Consider the following 17,667-nt stretch of genomic DNA (forward strand, 5'->3'; position numbering starts at 1 on the left):
AACAGTAAATATCATAATACCACTATGTAAAGCCATGGTACCCCCACATCCTGAATACTGCGTGTAGTTCTGGTCGCCCCATCTCAGAAACAGTATATTAGAAACGGAAAAGGTTCAGAAAAGGGAAACAAAAATTATTAGGGGTATGGAACAGCTTCCCATATGAGGAGAGATTAACAAAACTGGGACTTTTCATCTTGGAAAAGAGATGACTAAGGGGGGATATGATAGAGGTCTATCAGAACCGTAGCCTTAGAACTGTAAATGAGAAGCATGCTAACTTCAAAGCATGGATCGTTGCATTCAACAATGGGAAATTTACAGACCCCTGCTGTGATGGGAACACTTGACAGACTGCTTTCTGGGAAAACAGCTGTAAAAATGAACACTGGGAGCAATCCTGTATCTCTGGACTGTTTTGATTCTAACAGTGCGGGAGTTACTAAGCGAGTGGACACTTACAAACTTTGACTCACTTGTTAATGTATTTTAACCTGCTTTAACCTCTCACTAACTCATTTCTTTTCTTAGCTAATAAACCTTTCATTAGTTTACTATAGAAATTGGCTTTCAGGTTGTCTTTGGTGAGATATCTCTAGAGTATCCATTGACATGGGGTAAGCGGCTGTTCCTTTGGAATTGGGAGAAACCTAATGTAATGTGCTTTTTGGTTTTAATAACCTTTTAACACAAAGTCCAGTTTGGGTGGTAAGAATAACTGAAGAGCCTAAAGGGCACTGTGAATCAATGGTAAGACTGGTGTAGTGATCTAGGAGCTCATATTTATTACTGGCTTGGTGAAATCTAATTATAGAATATGCCACCAGTTTGGGGTGTCTGCCCTGTTTTCTGACAATCTGACCTGAGACTGGCACCACTCCAGACACCGTGACAGCATGTATCCCCCTTCCACTGGAGGGGAACTGAAATACGAAGAGGCTCAGTGATTTTCCATGAAAGAATCAGTGGCTGAGTGGAGAGCACAACTCCAAAGTTCTTCATACCCAGTCTCACACTTAAACCACGCAACCACTCTATACCAGGGGAAAGTTGGAGCTGAAGTGTGGACTTGTGATTAGAGCACAAGAGATTTGAGTTCAATTTCCATCTTGGCAACAGACTCACCATGCAAGTGACTTATACCCAGATTTCTAAGAGTATCTGGGCATTGCTTAACTCAGCCCTGCCAAGTCTGAGTGATGTACATGGTTACGTCCCATTTTCAAAAGTGACTGTCAATGGGATTTTGGCTCTTTGGTGCCAAAATCCCTTTTGAAAATGAGACTTAGGAGTTGAAACGCTGAGCACAGCAATGACTATATACCTTTAAAAATCCAGACCTAAATCTCTCTGTGCCTCAGTTCCTCAACTCTAAAATGGACTTAATACTTCCTGTCGCCTGGTCTATTCAGTTTACAAACTCTTCAGGTTAAGGACTGACTCTTGTATTGATACAGCACCTAGCGCAATGGGGCCTGACCTTAGTTGGGACCTCTAGGCACTACTGCAAACCAACAAGATTTGAACTAAAACAACATAGTTAAGATGGAAGCTGGCTTCTCATTATAAATGTAAGCCATATGTTCAAACCACTCCCTTCCCCCGCTCGCCATGAAACTTCACAGGCTCACCTCAGGAAAGTTTATTGAAAGTCAGCGTAAGCTTTTCATGGTGTGTGGAAAATTTCCCTAAAGTTTCATTTAGTTCTTCCATTTGAAGAGTAAGGACTGAAGGTAAATGTTCAAGTTTAGAACCAACAATCTTGAGACTGTCTCTGTAAAATCTATTAATCCATTGCTATACTTTGGTCATTACAATACACTGGGGCTGAGAAGCTGCTACCACCTAAGAGAAGCAGCAGTACTGTACTTATGCATGATCATGAACCAAGTTTAGCTCCTGAATCAGAGCCCAAAGCATCCATGTTTATTTACCATTTTTGTTTCTATGAAAGAAAGTGGTATTTGTGCTTTTAGGGACGCTATCGGGTTAAAAATTATATATTTCTGAAAACAAGATGTATTCCCTTTGTTATTAACAAGAGTTTAGATGATATTTTAGAAATCTAATTCTTTTTTGTCATTAATGTTCTCCATCTTTTCCATTTCTCTAAGCTCAGACAAGGCAAAGAGAGCAGTCAGTTTCACTTTTGTTTATACTCCGTTTCCCCTGTCAAGTTCCTGCTCACTAGCACAAAGCTGCTGCATCCCATCTGCAAACAGCTGCTGGGGAACCCTAAAATCCATCCTGATAAAGTCATTTTCTTCAAGGTTTTCTTTTCAAAATTCATGGAAACATCAATGTTTTACAAAACAAACTGATTAATGTTTCACAAAACTACATTCTGAGCCTAAAAATCAATAGGTGCCTTGAACCAGAGTAATTGCTGTTACAGGCTATACATGGAAGAAGCTAAAGTTGCCAGATTGCAGGAACCTGTCTAAAATACTGCGTCTTCTTACAGATGTTGAAGTTCAATAATCTTATAGATGAAATAGGGCAGCTACGCTTTTTCCTGCACTGCACGAGCATAGGTTCTAATAGTTTATTTGCACATTAAGCTGATGTTAGCCAGGTCAGTAGTTAGTACAATACTTTGCAAACAAGAATTGCTCAGGGCCCAGTCAGTCCTGAATTAATGCTCCAGCACAGTATTAGCAGGAACTAAGCTGCTAGAAGTGCTGTATTTCTGGTAAGATGTTATGCCAAAGTCTTGGGAATCACTAATGATCCCCAAGCACTTTTTGCAAGGGGAGAAGTCTGTCACCTAGGTCATTCTAACTCAGATAATTGTATTCTGCCAGTCTAGATTCCCTCTGCATGGGGTATTTTAAAAGCTTGCTTAGTGTTGCTGTGAGGAGTTAAACAGCTTCCACACACAATACTCTAGAGGTGGCTGCATTTCAACAATGGGAGAAGTGATCTCTCTATTTCCCTCGCCTACCTCCTAGAAGTGTTTGATCTTCAGATGAAGAGTGCTGCAACACGGGCAGCGATAAGCAAAATCTTCATCAGGAGCATTACAGTTGTGCACTCCCCTCAGCCAAAGTAAAAGAGGGGCAAAACGAAGTGTTAAAACCCAATATTCAACCCCGATTTTAAAATGTTTTTTAAGCCTACCGTACGATCTGTCTGAGACAAACAGAAACCATCTGGGTTGAGCATGCAGGAGCAATAAGAATACACTAGTAGGCAGTAGAATTTAAATACATAGGATAAATATATACACTACAACAATGGTTCTCTACTTTTTACCCATACTGTGACATCATATTAGCATAGATAAAGTTTCAGAACATCTCTTCTGTAGCTTTGGGACTTCCAATCTAGCCATAAAATAAAATAAAATAAAATAAAATAAAAAGGATGGCCGTGACTTTCCTGGATGTGTTTCAAATCCCCAGGTTGAGAAGCCATGCTCTAGAAACACATTACTTCACATGCGGAACCGGGACACCAACTGCGAATTATTCTGTTTTGTGAATTAGCATGTAAAACATCAAAAGAACAGAAATAAAATGCACTTTGCTAATTAATGTGATGAGTGTAGTTTAAACTACTGATAATGCTTCATATTACAGACTACTACTAAACGTACTGTAGTCTCTTTTGTAAAAGTAATAAAGTCTTAGTAATTTAAGACCTCACTACAGTCCCGTGTTATTAAATCACAAATACGAAGTGGGAGAAACCGTTGGTTGTGTGTAAACTATGGAGTGGGCAAAGTACCAAGTGGGAAAATTGTATTAACAATTTACTCTGTTTCCTGCTACATGGAGCTATTCAGCACGCCCATCACAGCCAAAGGAAGCAAGGAGCAGCCAATTATTTATCCTTTGCAGGACAATGGATGAGCATCCCCTGCACTCTTCAGTACTGTCTGTTTATCGCAGGCCAACTATTTTCTATTGCCAAAGGTCTTTGGAAGACTTGACCAAATAAACACTTGACAAACAGCAATCTGGTGATTCAGAGATACAAACTGCAAGACCAGGTACTGGCAGGATATCAACAGAGCTAGCTAACTATCCCCCAACCGCCTGGTGAAGACTGCAAGCCATGAAGCTAAGCCACTCACAGATAACTATTGGATTCTTGTTGTACTCACTGAGATATTTCATTCTGCAGCTGGCCATGGAATGTGTGTGTATCCACAAAGATGTTTATTTAAATTCATTTTTCTAAGATACATCAGGGAAACTCCCTACTCCCTACTCTGAGGTGGAACAGATTTCTCCCTTCTTTTATGTTATTTATATTTCAAAGGGTGCCCCGATCACCTCACTCTGAATATGCTTCCAGATTGTACTCCAAAAACCGACTGCTGCATGTCAGAAATTAATTCCACTTCTCCACCTTTCCCTTTATCGTGTTAAACTGCCTTTGGCCACATTTTATTATCTGGCTGTTTATCTTCTCCTTTATTTGTCCATATGCAATCCTGCTTGAAATCAATGGGACTATTTAAGCAAGTAGGGTTTGGCCCTTGTGGTAAACTTCATGCATTGATCATAAGTGAATAAAGACTACCATCGAGGAACATCATTTTCAAAGTCTGTCATTTCTGCAACATTTTAAAAATTCAGCAGCCATCATTACACTTTTTGTAACCTATTTCTCCTGAAAATAATGGGGATCAGGGAGAAATCAACCAACTGACCCTACATAACCAAAGCGTGGGAGTTTGCCCTGATGTTCCCTGCACTGGTTCTGCAATAGTTAAAAGGTCCCCACAGCTGTGCAGGCAACATGCATTGGAACGAACAAGGAAACTACACAAAAATAAAGCTACGTTAATTTCAAGCTCCATTAGAATTGAAGGAGGTGGGGGAGAAAAAAATCAATGTTTGGCAAATGGGGAAGGACAAACTCTGTAGGAGGAAAAATGCATTTTCAGGCTAAGGTGATGCAAACAATGGAGGGTAAACAGTACTTGAGATTGCCCCTTTAAGGCTGTGGCAGTGTTTCCATTTATAAAGCTTGATTTTAGTTACTCTGTAGAAGTACAAAATGTTCATCATCATACAAAAAAAAAAACAAAACAAAACAAAACACCACCACTCACTGCCTGAATGGTCTCAAGACTTCAGCCACTGAAGCCACAAGCAGCATATTTTACTTTCCTGGTTTAAGTGTTTTGGGAGACCATGCTACCTCAAAATGACTGGGGGGGTTTTAAATGTCACAATTAATCATGGTTCGGAAACCTACGGTGTGGGGGAGGGAACCCCACAAAATATCCAAGATATTTAATGTTGGTCATACGCAGTTGCTATTCGGACAAATTTAAGGCCTAATCCTGCCATCTTCATTCAGGCAAAACTCCCATTGACTTGATGTATTTGGATTTTTAAAGACGCATCCCAGTCAATACTCTGGGTACATACGCATAAGAAACAATAAATAAAACAAGTAACTTTCATTGGGAGTTTTGCCTGAATAAGGAATGCAGGAATGCAGGCCCTCAGATCATTTTATCCTGGCTCCAGTAAAGGCAAAGGCAAAACTCCCACTGACTTTCATGGCGCTAGGATTTCACCCAACATTTTCGAAGCAGTTAGAACAGGGTTGTTCATAGAGGCCCGAATTCAACGTCCACAGGAGTCTTTTCATGGACTTCACTGGGGGTTGGATCAGGCCCTAAACGTGGGAGTTGCACATTTCCAATAGTTATATCACAGCTCTTATGCTCACACATATGAAAGCAAGCAGACTTGTGGGTCAAACCAGAAGATTTTTTAAACCACTGGTTTAGAAGTTATAGTGATTTCATACCAGGGTATGATACTGCATATTTAGGCGTGGAAGGATTCGATTTTTATAGGTTAATGTCAGTAAACGTCAATTTCATCATACACACACAAACTGACAAAAAAAATATTTCCATTGACAATTAATGAAGTTTACAGATAAGCAAAGCGTAAAAAAATGCTGCTTAAGAACTTAAGATTATTTATGTTGTCTAATTTGACATGAGATGTTGACCATTTGTGTTTTAATGGTTATAAAGCTTTGACTTTTTGAATCGCAATGTCTGCTGGCATTAAAGAATTGTCATCTGACTCCCCCCCCCACCCCCGCATATATCATTTCCCGCAACTGTGAAAATTTATACTGATAAAAACAGGGGGGAGGGGCTGTGAGCGGAGGGCGGAATGCTTAAATGCATTGTGCAACTGTGAAAATTTAAATTGATAAACAAATGCTTAAAAATAAATATCAATACTAGCCGGTGAAATGATAAAAAAAATCAAAATTGAATTCTGCTAAGCCTATGCATATTGCACCACATATTACAATACAAAAGACACAAAGCCCCTTGCTTTTATCTGTCACAATGTTTATAATCATTTAGGAGATGCAAATTAAGACCCATTTCTGCAGCTGGCTCCAAGCATGGATGCTACTTCACTTGCACATTGACTTAAGTGACACTCATACAGGCAGTTGTAAGATCAGGATCTTAGCTTGTATGTTGTTAGCTGTGACTGAATGTGCAAACTATCTTGCCTCTATAAAATTTAACACGGTTATTCCTAAAATATGTGGAAAAAAATTCTTTCACCTATGTGCCAGGAATCTAGAATCTTTATCAAAAGTTTTCCAGCCAACTACTCTAGTGGGAGACTTTCCCGGACTAACTCCTTTTATGAACAAGTCATCCAGGTTTTATGACTGATAAATAATTCAGGTAATTGATTGAGACCCAATTTGGTGCACCTCTCTGTAGTCAGCACTAAAGAGTACAGTATAAAATGGGTTCAGCATAGAAAGACACTCTGCTAATTAACTAAATAGGGCGAGGTTGCCAATAAGTTGAAATCCTGGGTTCTCACACTTTGAGCCACTCAAGACATTAGGTTTATAGGCCTGTGTCCCCCACGACTCTCCTTCTGTTGTCTTTCCCTTTTGTGTTCCGTCCTGTCTACAGGAAACAGAAATTTGACAGAATGCTCTCTCTGCAATGCTGACTGCCCTCATTAGAGAAGTCTGCTAGACTAATCTCTCCATGCTGCCCACTTACAGAACTCAAGACGACAGGAAGAAAATAAGTCAATAATTTAGGCAAAAGAGCTTAAAAACCTGAGAGGCTTAAATAACCTGGCAGGAGACAAAGATTATTTTTCTCTTATAGGGCCCTGAAAATTTTCTCTAGAGTGCTATGCATGGAAAAGATGTAAGAGTGCCTGGCAGGAAGTCAAAGGACAATATCCAGTATTTTCTTGTGCAGGAAGCTTTGACTGGGTTTAAATCTAGCACTGGCCTAAAATTCATATAACAGATAATTTTTTAAAAATGTTTTCTTAAAACCCTAGCCCAAGCAGCAACAATGAAGAAAGGCTAGAGACCAGATCTGGTGTAGATCCTATATTTCCCTCCCCAAAGATCACCCCCACTCCTGCAATGCGAGGTGCATCGGCAGACAGCTGTACCAATGCAGCGTTCCAGTGACGTTTTGCTGCCCCTGAAGCAACAGTGGCTAGAATTGTAAGCTCCTGGCAAACGCTTGCTCTAACTATGGTGAAGAGTGCAAAAGCTCAGGCAGGGTCTACACTATGAAGTTTTGTTGGCATAGCCAAGTCAGTGAGGGGTGTGAAGAAACTACACCCCTAACCGACATACTTGTGCCAGAAAAACCCCCAGCTATGCTGAGGAAAGAGGGCTTCTGTTGGCAGAGCTAACATCCATGGGGAAGGTAATGTTACTGTGCTGGAAGAACATGTCCTCCTCCTCTAGACATACACTGCATCCACACTAGAGGGCTCTGCAGTATAGCTATACCAGTATAGCTGCATTGGAAGAGCCTAGGTAGCGTAGACAAGGCCTCAGTGCCTAGAGAATGCAAACAAAAAGGAACCAAGGAAGGACAATTAGGGTACGTCTACACTATAGCTGGAGACGTAACTTCCAGTCCAGGTAGACGTAGACAGGCTAGGTTTGATTGAACACCAGCATAGACACGATGGCATGGGAGACCTGCCTCAACACAATCCTGTCTGAGATCCTAGGTACATACTTGAGCCACACCTATTTTTAGCATTATAGCTCAATCAAAACTCCTGTGTATGCGCTTTCCTGAGCTGGAATTTACACCTCCAGCTCCAGTGTAGATGTGGCCTTAGGTCAAAGGAAGTCGGTAAAGATAAATCCGAACTGAAGTCGTACAAATTATTTGAAGTAGACATTATTGTTAACAAACACTATGAATAGTGGTCACTGAGTGCTAGCCACACGCTCAATGCTGTACAAGAAAAACAGTTTCTCCCCCAACATTAAAACCTATTTATTTAGCCGTTTCCAGAGTAACCAGCGTAACTGTAAAATAATGGAGTAATTAGAGCAATGACAAATCGCGAGCCAGATACTGTTGCCCTTGCTTCCTTGACTCGCATATTACTCCGCTCACTGAGCAAAATGGGACAACTCACAGAACAGAATACTACTCAAGTAAAGGTGGCGTAATGTGACCCTAAAGGAGCAAAATTATTTTAAATGACTACTAGGCTTCTAGAGAAGCAGCCAATAAACCAGCAAAAAGACTATCACGACCATCAGGCTAAAATATCACTAAAGCTTTGGTACCAGGAGCTTTTTTCTAAAATAAACAAGCAAGTAAAACCTACATGATTTAACAGGACCAACATGACAGGCAAAGGATAACCAGAGGCATACAAGACCCGAGATCTCTTGCCATGAGTAAAACCTTGATAAAAATTTCTCTCAGAGAACCAGATGCTCTTGCAGACATCTGTTTACCGGGACCTACAGACAAGCAAAGCCTTGTCCATATTCTGAGTAGGTATTTTCAGACACAGACAGTTATCAACATCAGCCAGACAACTTGAGATGTGACTGCAAATGTCCTCAGACAAAGCAGAGAATGAGGTCCTGCAAACCTGCACAAAATACTGAAAACCCTTGTGCCGGTATTAAATTGAAGTTGAACAATAAGGGGACCAAAGGCAGAGCCCTGAAGCTCCCTTGTGCCTGTAAAATCACATAAAACCAGGAATATCGTCATACTTCCTGTTTTAGATCACCGTTTTATTTAATTTATATATTTTTGCTGGCAGTCATAGAATCATAGAATATCAGGGTTGAAAGGGACCTGAGGAGGTCCTCTAGTCCAACCCCCTGCTCAAAGCAGGACCAAGCCCCAATTTTTGCCTCAGATCCCTAAATGGCCTCCGCAAGGATTGAATTCAAAACCCTGGGTTTAGCAGGCCAATGCTCAAACCACTGAGCTATCCCTCCCCCTTAAATTCACAGTCATCTGTGAAGAAAGATTTAAGACTCAAAGCTTGGGTGTTAGGCCTCAGACACCAAAAAAATAATAATTAAAAATAGAAGGAGCATTTGATTAATGGTATCAAATAACCCTCCTATTGATGAGACCTTGAGATTTGGTAGAAATCAGACTGTTGAAAACCTTAAAGTTGTTTTGGTAAAATCAAAAGAAAAATCAAGATTGACATGCATAATATATAAGAGGATGAAAAATAAATGGCAACATTTGGCCCATGTACCCAAACAGCCTGGAAACAAAAAAGTAATTTTAGTGCTATTTCTAGGGGGTTGAGAATCTACAGCAAGACTGTGTATTGTACTCTTAAACAAGAAAGGACAGACACCCAAAATCAGAAAAGAATAAATAGTTACAGTAAATCTAGATGTAAAAAGGAAGAAGAGCTCTTGCAAAAAGCTAGATGGACTGGGGTCAAGAAAGACATCTAGTAAGTTTAATAAATCCTAATAAGAGAGATCAGAAACTGGAACAAAGGAATAAAATAAAATTTAAATATAAGAAAGAAAGTGAATAGTACCAGCAGCAGTAAAAGCTATCACTCTATGATCATGCAATAGATCTCCTGACCCTGCTAATCTTTGCTGAGAAGGAGTGGCAAAATCTTCCGGCGGGGGGGGGGGGGGGGGGGCGGCGGAGGAACAGTAGGAACAGCTAGAGAGTGAAGAGGAACAAAGTACCATATCAACAAGGAATCAGATTACATAGAAATTTGTCTAGAGCTGTTCACACACACAAATACTGCTTTGCAGACGCTAATTTGAGGACATATGAATCACCAGACTGGATCTGACCAGTGGTCCATCTAGCCCAGTACCCTGCCTCGGACAATGGCCGATACCAGCTACTTCAAATAATGTGCAAGAACCCCTGCAGTAGGCAGATGAGCTAACCTGTCCCCAGGGAAAGTTTCCTTCTAACCCCCTGTAAAACAGGGTGGTCTGCCCTTATAAGGGCCTGGGGCCAGCCAGTCCTCTTCAATATTCAGATCCAGCTGAGAAGGGGGTCAGGTGATTCATATAAGAGGCTGAAAGAGCTCAGCTAAGGAGAGCTGTGGGAAGCAACCTAAATCCTGTGTGGCTGGCCCTGGAGAGGGAGAGAAACACACAAAAGGAATAGCTTCTGGGACCATGTAGCCTGCTTTGGTCAGAGGGATAACCTTTTGATACTTCACAAGCTTTATACAGCAGCACCCCGTCTAGTCGATCTAATTGGGACCGGAGCCAGATCGGATCATCAGAAATCTGGATAATCAGGAGAAAGGGCAGGGCTTCAGCTGCCAGCCTGAGCCCGACCACCTTGTTCAGTTAATACAGAGAGCCAGATAATTCTACTGCATTTGAAAAAGAAAACTGTGCCCTGAAAACCTCGACAGACTTGTGGGGGTAGCTTTAGCATTTCGTGGGCTGGGAAGACAGGTCAGCACCCTACAGCTCCAGTAGAGATTGGCCAATATCCTGAACCATGAGGGCTAAGAACCCTTCTGGATATCCTTAATTATCTGTACACCAGTAGAAGATGAGGATAACCCTCTAAATCATTAAACAATAAGTAAGCCGAGCTCCATTCAAATCTTCTCAAAACTTACAGATTCACAGCTAACAAGCTCTTAACTGAGTCATTAATCCAGCAGCTCTCTTCTCAGTGCTGGAAACAGCAGTACTATTAAAGTTAGTCTAATAACGCAGGCAACTCATACAAGGTGAAAAGAAGACCATGACAAAACAAGTCACATTTAAAACTATCGAACTAGTTACCCCTAAGATGCTGGTGACTAGCTCTATGCTGTAAAGGTGATTTACAGCAAAAACAGATACATCAATAAACTACACCAAACTGTGATCAAAAGTAGGAAACATGGCATGTAAGCTTATCAGTAGGACAAGGTCTCACAATTACAAGATCCACAATACAGAGCATAAATTTATAAGGAAGAAGGCTGCTCGCTCCCCATATTCCTTGAATCAAGCTGGCTTGACTGAGAAAAAGAGCTGCCCCCAAAACCAGTCACTTAAAATTATTGAGTGAATCAACATGAGTTCATCCACCCAAACACAAGAAAGGTCTTAAAGCTAGAAGGGAGGGATAGCCTGCTACCATCCAGGTTTGCAACACACAGACCTACCACCTCATCCAAAACCTAACCCCCAAATCTTTCAGGCTAGGTTTTTGACTGCATGGAATTCTCTGCTTTGTGTTTCACCTTGCCAGGAAGCAAAACACAAGGCAAAAATGCTTCTGCAACTGCCCATCTTAGAAGAGCTTGGACTAAAAAAAACCCACAAGTACCAGTTATTTGTCGGGAGAGTGTAAGTAACCTGTAGGTCACAGACTGCTCTTACCTGTATGTCAGTGTCCTTCACAGGCTCAAGAGGCTCAAATGTAGTGACTGCACTAAGACTCTCCAGCCGCTGAGAGATATGGGATATGTCAAGTCCTCTGGACCCAAGAAGAACGGATCTATATGGGGGAGAAGGAGAAATCTGATATTAAACAGATAAGGCTACTTTTAATATCTCTGGAAAAAACATCTGCATTTCATAGAATATCAGGATTGGAAGGGACCTCAGGAGGTCATCTAGTCCAACCCCCTGCTCAAAGCAGGACCAATCCCCAACTAAATCATCCCAGCCAGGGATATTTCAAATATTTAGATCAGTGGATGTACAGAGAAAAAAGGTTCTCTCTTTTTACATCAAACCCTGAACACACATATGTGTAAAGCTATAACATCTAGTATTATCAGCCCTGAAAAGATGTGAAGAGAAAATAGGATCTCCCTTTTTAAACCAATGCTGTTCTCATTGCCCAATGCAGGAGCGGACAGCTGTCAAATCTTTCCATTCGTAAAAGTTCTAAAGCACCTTGGTAACTTAGTGCCATTTCCAGAACAGAATACAGTTTGATTTTAAATGGTGGTGCCGCAGATTAATACATTGGTCACTTACCAAAATCTCAAAGTTCCAGCATTTTCTTCTATCAAGCCTCTGAGTGGAAAATAATTACTTATCAGTAATTCTGTCTGCCCTGATCATCTCTTTTCCTCTTCGCCCTCCCACATCTTTCCAAAATCCTTTACCCTATACTGCATGCCTCCTCCTTAGTAGGAAGCGAAGGGCAAAGAGAATCAACCACCCCAGCAAACTAGAACCTGATCCACCCCTTCATTCTAGGGCTACCTAGGCAATTTGCCTCTAAAATAACATGAGCAATGGATTCATACATTGGGGAGGACAGGAAGGATGTGGAATGTGTGAAAGAGAAAGGGATGCAGACAAAGAGCTTTAAACCGGGAACTTGGGGGAAAAGAGTAATCTCCATGCCTGATTCTAATATTGACCGGGAGGATAATCAAGGAAGAGAGAGTACAGCAATGGAGAAAGGGTAGGAGAATGGGCATTAAGAGGAAATAATAGTGCCAGTACCAATGAAGCTAACAGTCAGGTAGGTGATACTGGCAATAGAATGACTGTACCTAATCAGGCGAGGAATCTGGGCAAAGCCAAATAGATGTCTGTATACCAATGCAAGGAGTCTGGCTAACAAAATGAAGGAACTAGAACGGTGTGGGGAGTGAAATCAGATATTATAGGGATAACAGAAAAAATGGTGGAATAGTAGTCAAACCAACCTAATAGCTTTCTTTGACAGGGTAACAAGCCTTGTGGAAAGGGAGGGGAAGTGATAGATGTGGTATATCTTGACTTTAGTAAGGCTTTTGACACTGTCTCGCATGACCTTCTCATAAACAAACTGGGGAAATACAACCTAGATGGAGCTTAGGTGGGTGCATAACTGATTGGAAAAACGTTCCCAGAGAGTAGTTATCAGTGGTTCACAGTTAAGCTGGAAGGGCATAAAGAGTGGGGTCTCACAGGGATCGGTTCTGGTTCTGTTCAATATCTTCATCAATGATTTAGACAATGGCATAAAGAGTATACTTATAAACTTTGCGGACAATGTCAAGCCTGGAGGAGGAGTTGCAAGTGCTTTGGAGGATAGGATTAAAATTCAAAATCATCTGGACAAACTGGAGAAATGGTCTGAAGTAAACAGGATGATATTCAATAAGGACAAATGCAAAGTACTCCACTTAGAAAGAAACAATCAGCTGCACACGAACAAAATGGGAAATGACTGCCGATGAAGGAGTACTGCAGAAAGAAATCTGGGGAACATAGTGGATCACCAGCTAAAGATGAGTCAACAGTGTAACACTGTTGCAAAAAAGCAAACATATTCCAGGATGTATTAGCAGGAGTGTTGTAAACAAGACACAAGTAGTAATTCTTCTGCTCTATTCTGCACTGATTAGGCCTCAACTGGAGTATTGTGTCCAGTTCTGGGCGCCACATTTCAAAAAGATGTGGACAAACTAGAGAAAGTCTACAGAAAAGCAACAAAAACCATTAAAGGTCTAGAAAACACAACCTATGAGTAGAGCCCTACCACATTCAGGATCCATTCTGGTCAATTTCAAGGCCCTAGGATTTGAAAAATTGGTAAATTTCAGTTTCAGATGTTTTAAATCTGAAATTTCAGGTGTTGTAACTATGGGGGTCCCAACGCAAAAGAGGGTTGGGGGGGGTGTCACAAACCTGTTGTAGGGGAGTCACGGGATTGTCACCTTCACTGCTGTGTTGCCTTCAGAGCCGGGCTCTGAAGCTCCTAGCTGCTAGTCCCAGCCAGGCTGGGGAGGACAGGACTTGCTCTTCCCCTGCAGGGCTGCTCTTGGAGGACGGAGGGGAATGATGGAGCAGATCCACCTCCGGATGTTCCCCCTGCTGTACTCTGAAGGCAGCACAGAAGTCCTGTCCTGCCCCAGCTCAGCTGGAACTCGCAGTTAGAGGCCCATGGCTGGGACACTCCCAGCAGCACAGGGGAGATCAGATTTCACAGGGAAGGGCTTATTTCACACTCCGTGACACATTTTTTAAGGCCCTGAAATTGGTAGGGCCCTACCTATGAGAGAAGATTGAAAAATATTAGGGTTGTTTAGTCGGGAGAAGAGAAGAGAGAGGGGACATGATACCAGTTTTCAAGTACATAAGAGGTTGTTACAAGGAGGAGGGAGAAAAATTATTCTTCTTAACCTCTGAGGGTAGGACAAGAAGCAATGGACTTAAATTGCAGCAAGAGAGGTTTAGATTGAACATAAGGAAAATGTTCCTGTCAGGGTGGTTAAGCACTGGAATAAATTACCTCGGGAGGTTGTGGAATCTTTATCATTGGAGATTTATAAGAGCAGGTTACACAAACACTTTTCAGGGATGGTCTAGATCAGCGGTTCTCAAACTGTGGGTCGGGACCGCAAAGTGGGGCCGAACCCCCTTTGAATGGGGTCGCCAGGGCTGAATTAGACTTGCTGGAGCCCAGGGCCGAAGCCTGAGCCCTGCTGCCCAGGGCCGAAGCCAAAGCTTGACGGCTTGCAGCCCTGGGCAGCAAGACTCAGGTTGCAGGCCCCTGCCTGGGGCTGAAGCCCTTGAGCTTCAGCTTTGGCCCCCTGCTTGGAGTGGTGGGGCTCGGGCTTTGGCCCCCCACCTAGGGCAGTGGGGCTTGGGTGGGCTCAGGCTTCGGTCCCCTCTCCTGGGGTCATGAAGTAATTTTTGTGGTCAGAAGGAGGTCACAGTGCAATGAAGTTTGAGAACCTCTGGTCTAGATAATACCTAGCCCTGCCATGAAAGCAGAGAACTGGAGTAGATGACCTCTCAAGGTCCCTTCCAGTCCTACAATTCTATGATTCTACGAACCAAATTACAAGTTGTTTTCTCTTGCTGTATGTAATGGAGACCCTTTGTCCTTTCTAAATAAAAATTCAAGAACCCACTTTCCAGAATGCTTTTCTGCCGGAGAACTTCAGTGTAGAAATATGGAATGCAAGGACAGAGAGTTCTTAACATGAATGGAGTGTTCTCTTAACGAGACTAGGAAAAATCCTATCAGCTGGCAATTAAGGACAGCCAAAACTCAAAGTAATTACTTACTTCCCAGTGCACAAGTTGCTGACTTACACTTAAAAATCTGGGGTCCACTCAGAGATCTCGACAGCTAACCTGAGGTGGACAATACGCCCAGCCTCCCACATAAGTTTTACTGCTTCTGAGTTACTGCCTTAGTGGCAGAAGAAATTAAATTATTTGCCCATCCAGTTGACTGTGTTAAATTTCTCCTCCAGCTGCACTCAGCGGTTTATCCCCAAACTCCATGTTAGGAAGAGTGCAAATGGCTAACTGCATGTGTACTCTCATCAAACTGCATTAGAAGGCACAGCTAAAGTCTGTGTTATTAGTAACGTAACTGAGACCAGTTTTCATTTTCAATCTCAAGCCAGAGGTGCCAGTCAGCCAACCTATCTGTCTTCTGACAGGGCCCTACATTGTAATACCTAAGCACTTCACAAAAACATTAACCTTTTTATCCTGAAAACTCCCTTGTGATGCAGGGCAGTGTCATTACCCTAATTTTACAGAGGCTCAGAGAGATCAACTGACTTGCCCATAGTCACACAGGGAGTTGGTTGCAGAACCTGGAATAGAATCCAGATCTCCAGAGTCCCAATCCAACACTTGATCCACAAGCCCATATTCCCTCCCTATATTTAAATTTGCAGTTCAGAGCAGGTTGTCCTTGGGCGATCACAGGTAGCCCAACACCCGGGATGGCGTGGGGTTGGGTTTTAGTAACTCATTTCAACTTCGTACAAAAATGCTGGGACAAATTGTATTCATTTATCAGACAGCCAAATTTAAGATGCAGCATGTCCGTTTGCAGAAGGCCTGGTCTGGACTTAAATCTGGGAAATCCTAAGGCAAACTAACATGAAGCAGGTCTTTACAAAGTCAGGATTATTTGACAGTCTTTTTTTTGTGTCCTGACTCCTGGTAGGCAGAGACACAAGCGATTTGGGCAGGACTGAGGGATATCAAGTGACAGGTTATAAATGGATGCACATAAAAGGTAAGAGACGATTGGTGAGACTCAATCATACCTATCAAAATTACCACCACCGAAAGCAGTATTTGTACCGCGTAAGCAGGAGGTATGTGTAGATCTTTACAAACACAGGAGTCTCCCTAACTTCTACCCAAAGTACTTCACGGCTCCATTTCAAGATCTTTAAATACGTTAGCTCCTGAAAAGCTAATGGGCTGTTTCTTCGGCATTCCTAGCTCTAAACAGAGTCTCAAAAACCCAAGTACTTACGCCTTGACATCGGCAGTCTCCTGCGACGTGCGGGTCAGAGTCCGAGACCGCAGACGCTCTCCTGCCTGTTGGATCTCCTGGAGGTTGCGTTCTACATGAGGAAGTTCAGAGATGCCCTCTGTCTCAGCTGCAAGCTGTTCTGCTTGCTGGAGAAGTTCTCCAAACCCTTCAGTGTCCATGTGTAATGCCGGTCCTACACAAGACACACGCACAGAAACCCCTAAGGAAAGAGAGAGAGAGACTTGCTTGACAAAACAAGTAAAAGTTCCCTCATTGATTCCAGTAACACCTGTTCTCAGGGTGCAATAATTGGTTGTTTTGTACAGAATAATCACACTACAGATCACCCCAAACTGCTGTAAATCTTGAGGATACTTTAAAGTGGTCTCTTAAAACAGGCAGTTGCCTAGTAGAGATGAGGTTATTAGTGCAGGTTTATGTACTTAAAACAAGTCTAGTGGAGTACCATATTTAATTCAAATATATGGAGGTGGAAGTGAACAGAAGGTACAACTGCCCAAGTGAAGGTATTAATTCGGTCTTGAGTTTAAACTACTTGTGTTTCAACCTGCATATATTTTCTTTTTTTATTTTAATCTTTCAGAAAAAGATATAAAGCCATGCATCACTAAGTCCATAGATGGAAGAAATATGAACAGGCTGTTCCATCGTGAAGGGTATACGCTCTTCCCTCAGTGCACATGGGAAACTTTCATTAGTGTTAATAAGAATTACATACATACATTGAAGGTAGAATGGATCATCTGGAGGAAGTGGACAGTATAAAGTATGTCGATAACAAACAGGCTGTAACTGATGGGGTCACTAAGGCATCACATAAATCTGAATTCAGAACAGATTTCTAAAAAGGGCTGGGAATGTAGACTTATAGGGATTGATGTGTGAAAGGCCTCTTCTAGTTTCAGCAAGGAAACTCATGTTAATGAAAGACAAGACTTCAAACAACAAACTTGGGTGCCTAAAATCAGGCTCAGACATCCATTAAATTCACAGTCAAGTTAATGGGAGCTGCATATGTACAGCATCTCTGAAAATTCAGGCCACTTATTTCAGTTCTTAATGTTTTAGGCACTTAAGTCTGCAAAATTTGATCTCAGTTCCTCACAAGCCTGGAAAGATGGAATCTTGCCTCACCCTGA

General features: G+C 42.0%; 1 protein-coding gene across 1 annotated transcript in view; it reads right to left on the reverse strand.

The window, feature by feature from the left end:
- NUP93 (nucleoporin 93) overlaps window positions 1-17,667 on the reverse strand; it is a 119,745-nt gene that overhangs the window by 92,081 nt on the left and 9,997 nt on the right. The window contains exons 2-3 of the mRNA XM_077831099.1: window positions 16,508-16,727; window positions 11,647-11,764 (exon numbers count right to left, since the gene is read on the reverse strand). Coding sequence (XP_077687225.1) covers window positions 11,647-11,764; window positions 16,508-16,686 — 297 coding nt within the window. The 5' untranslated portion in view covers window positions 16,687-16,727. The remainder of the gene's footprint in view (window positions 1-11,646; window positions 11,765-16,507; window positions 16,728-17,667) is intronic.

This window comes from Eretmochelys imbricata, chromosome 12 (assembly GCF_965152235.1).
Source record: "Eretmochelys imbricata isolate rEreImb1 chromosome 12, rEreImb1.hap1, whole genome shotgun sequence".
Lineage (NCBI taxonomy): Eukaryota > Metazoa > Chordata > Testudines > Cheloniidae > Eretmochelys > Eretmochelys imbricata.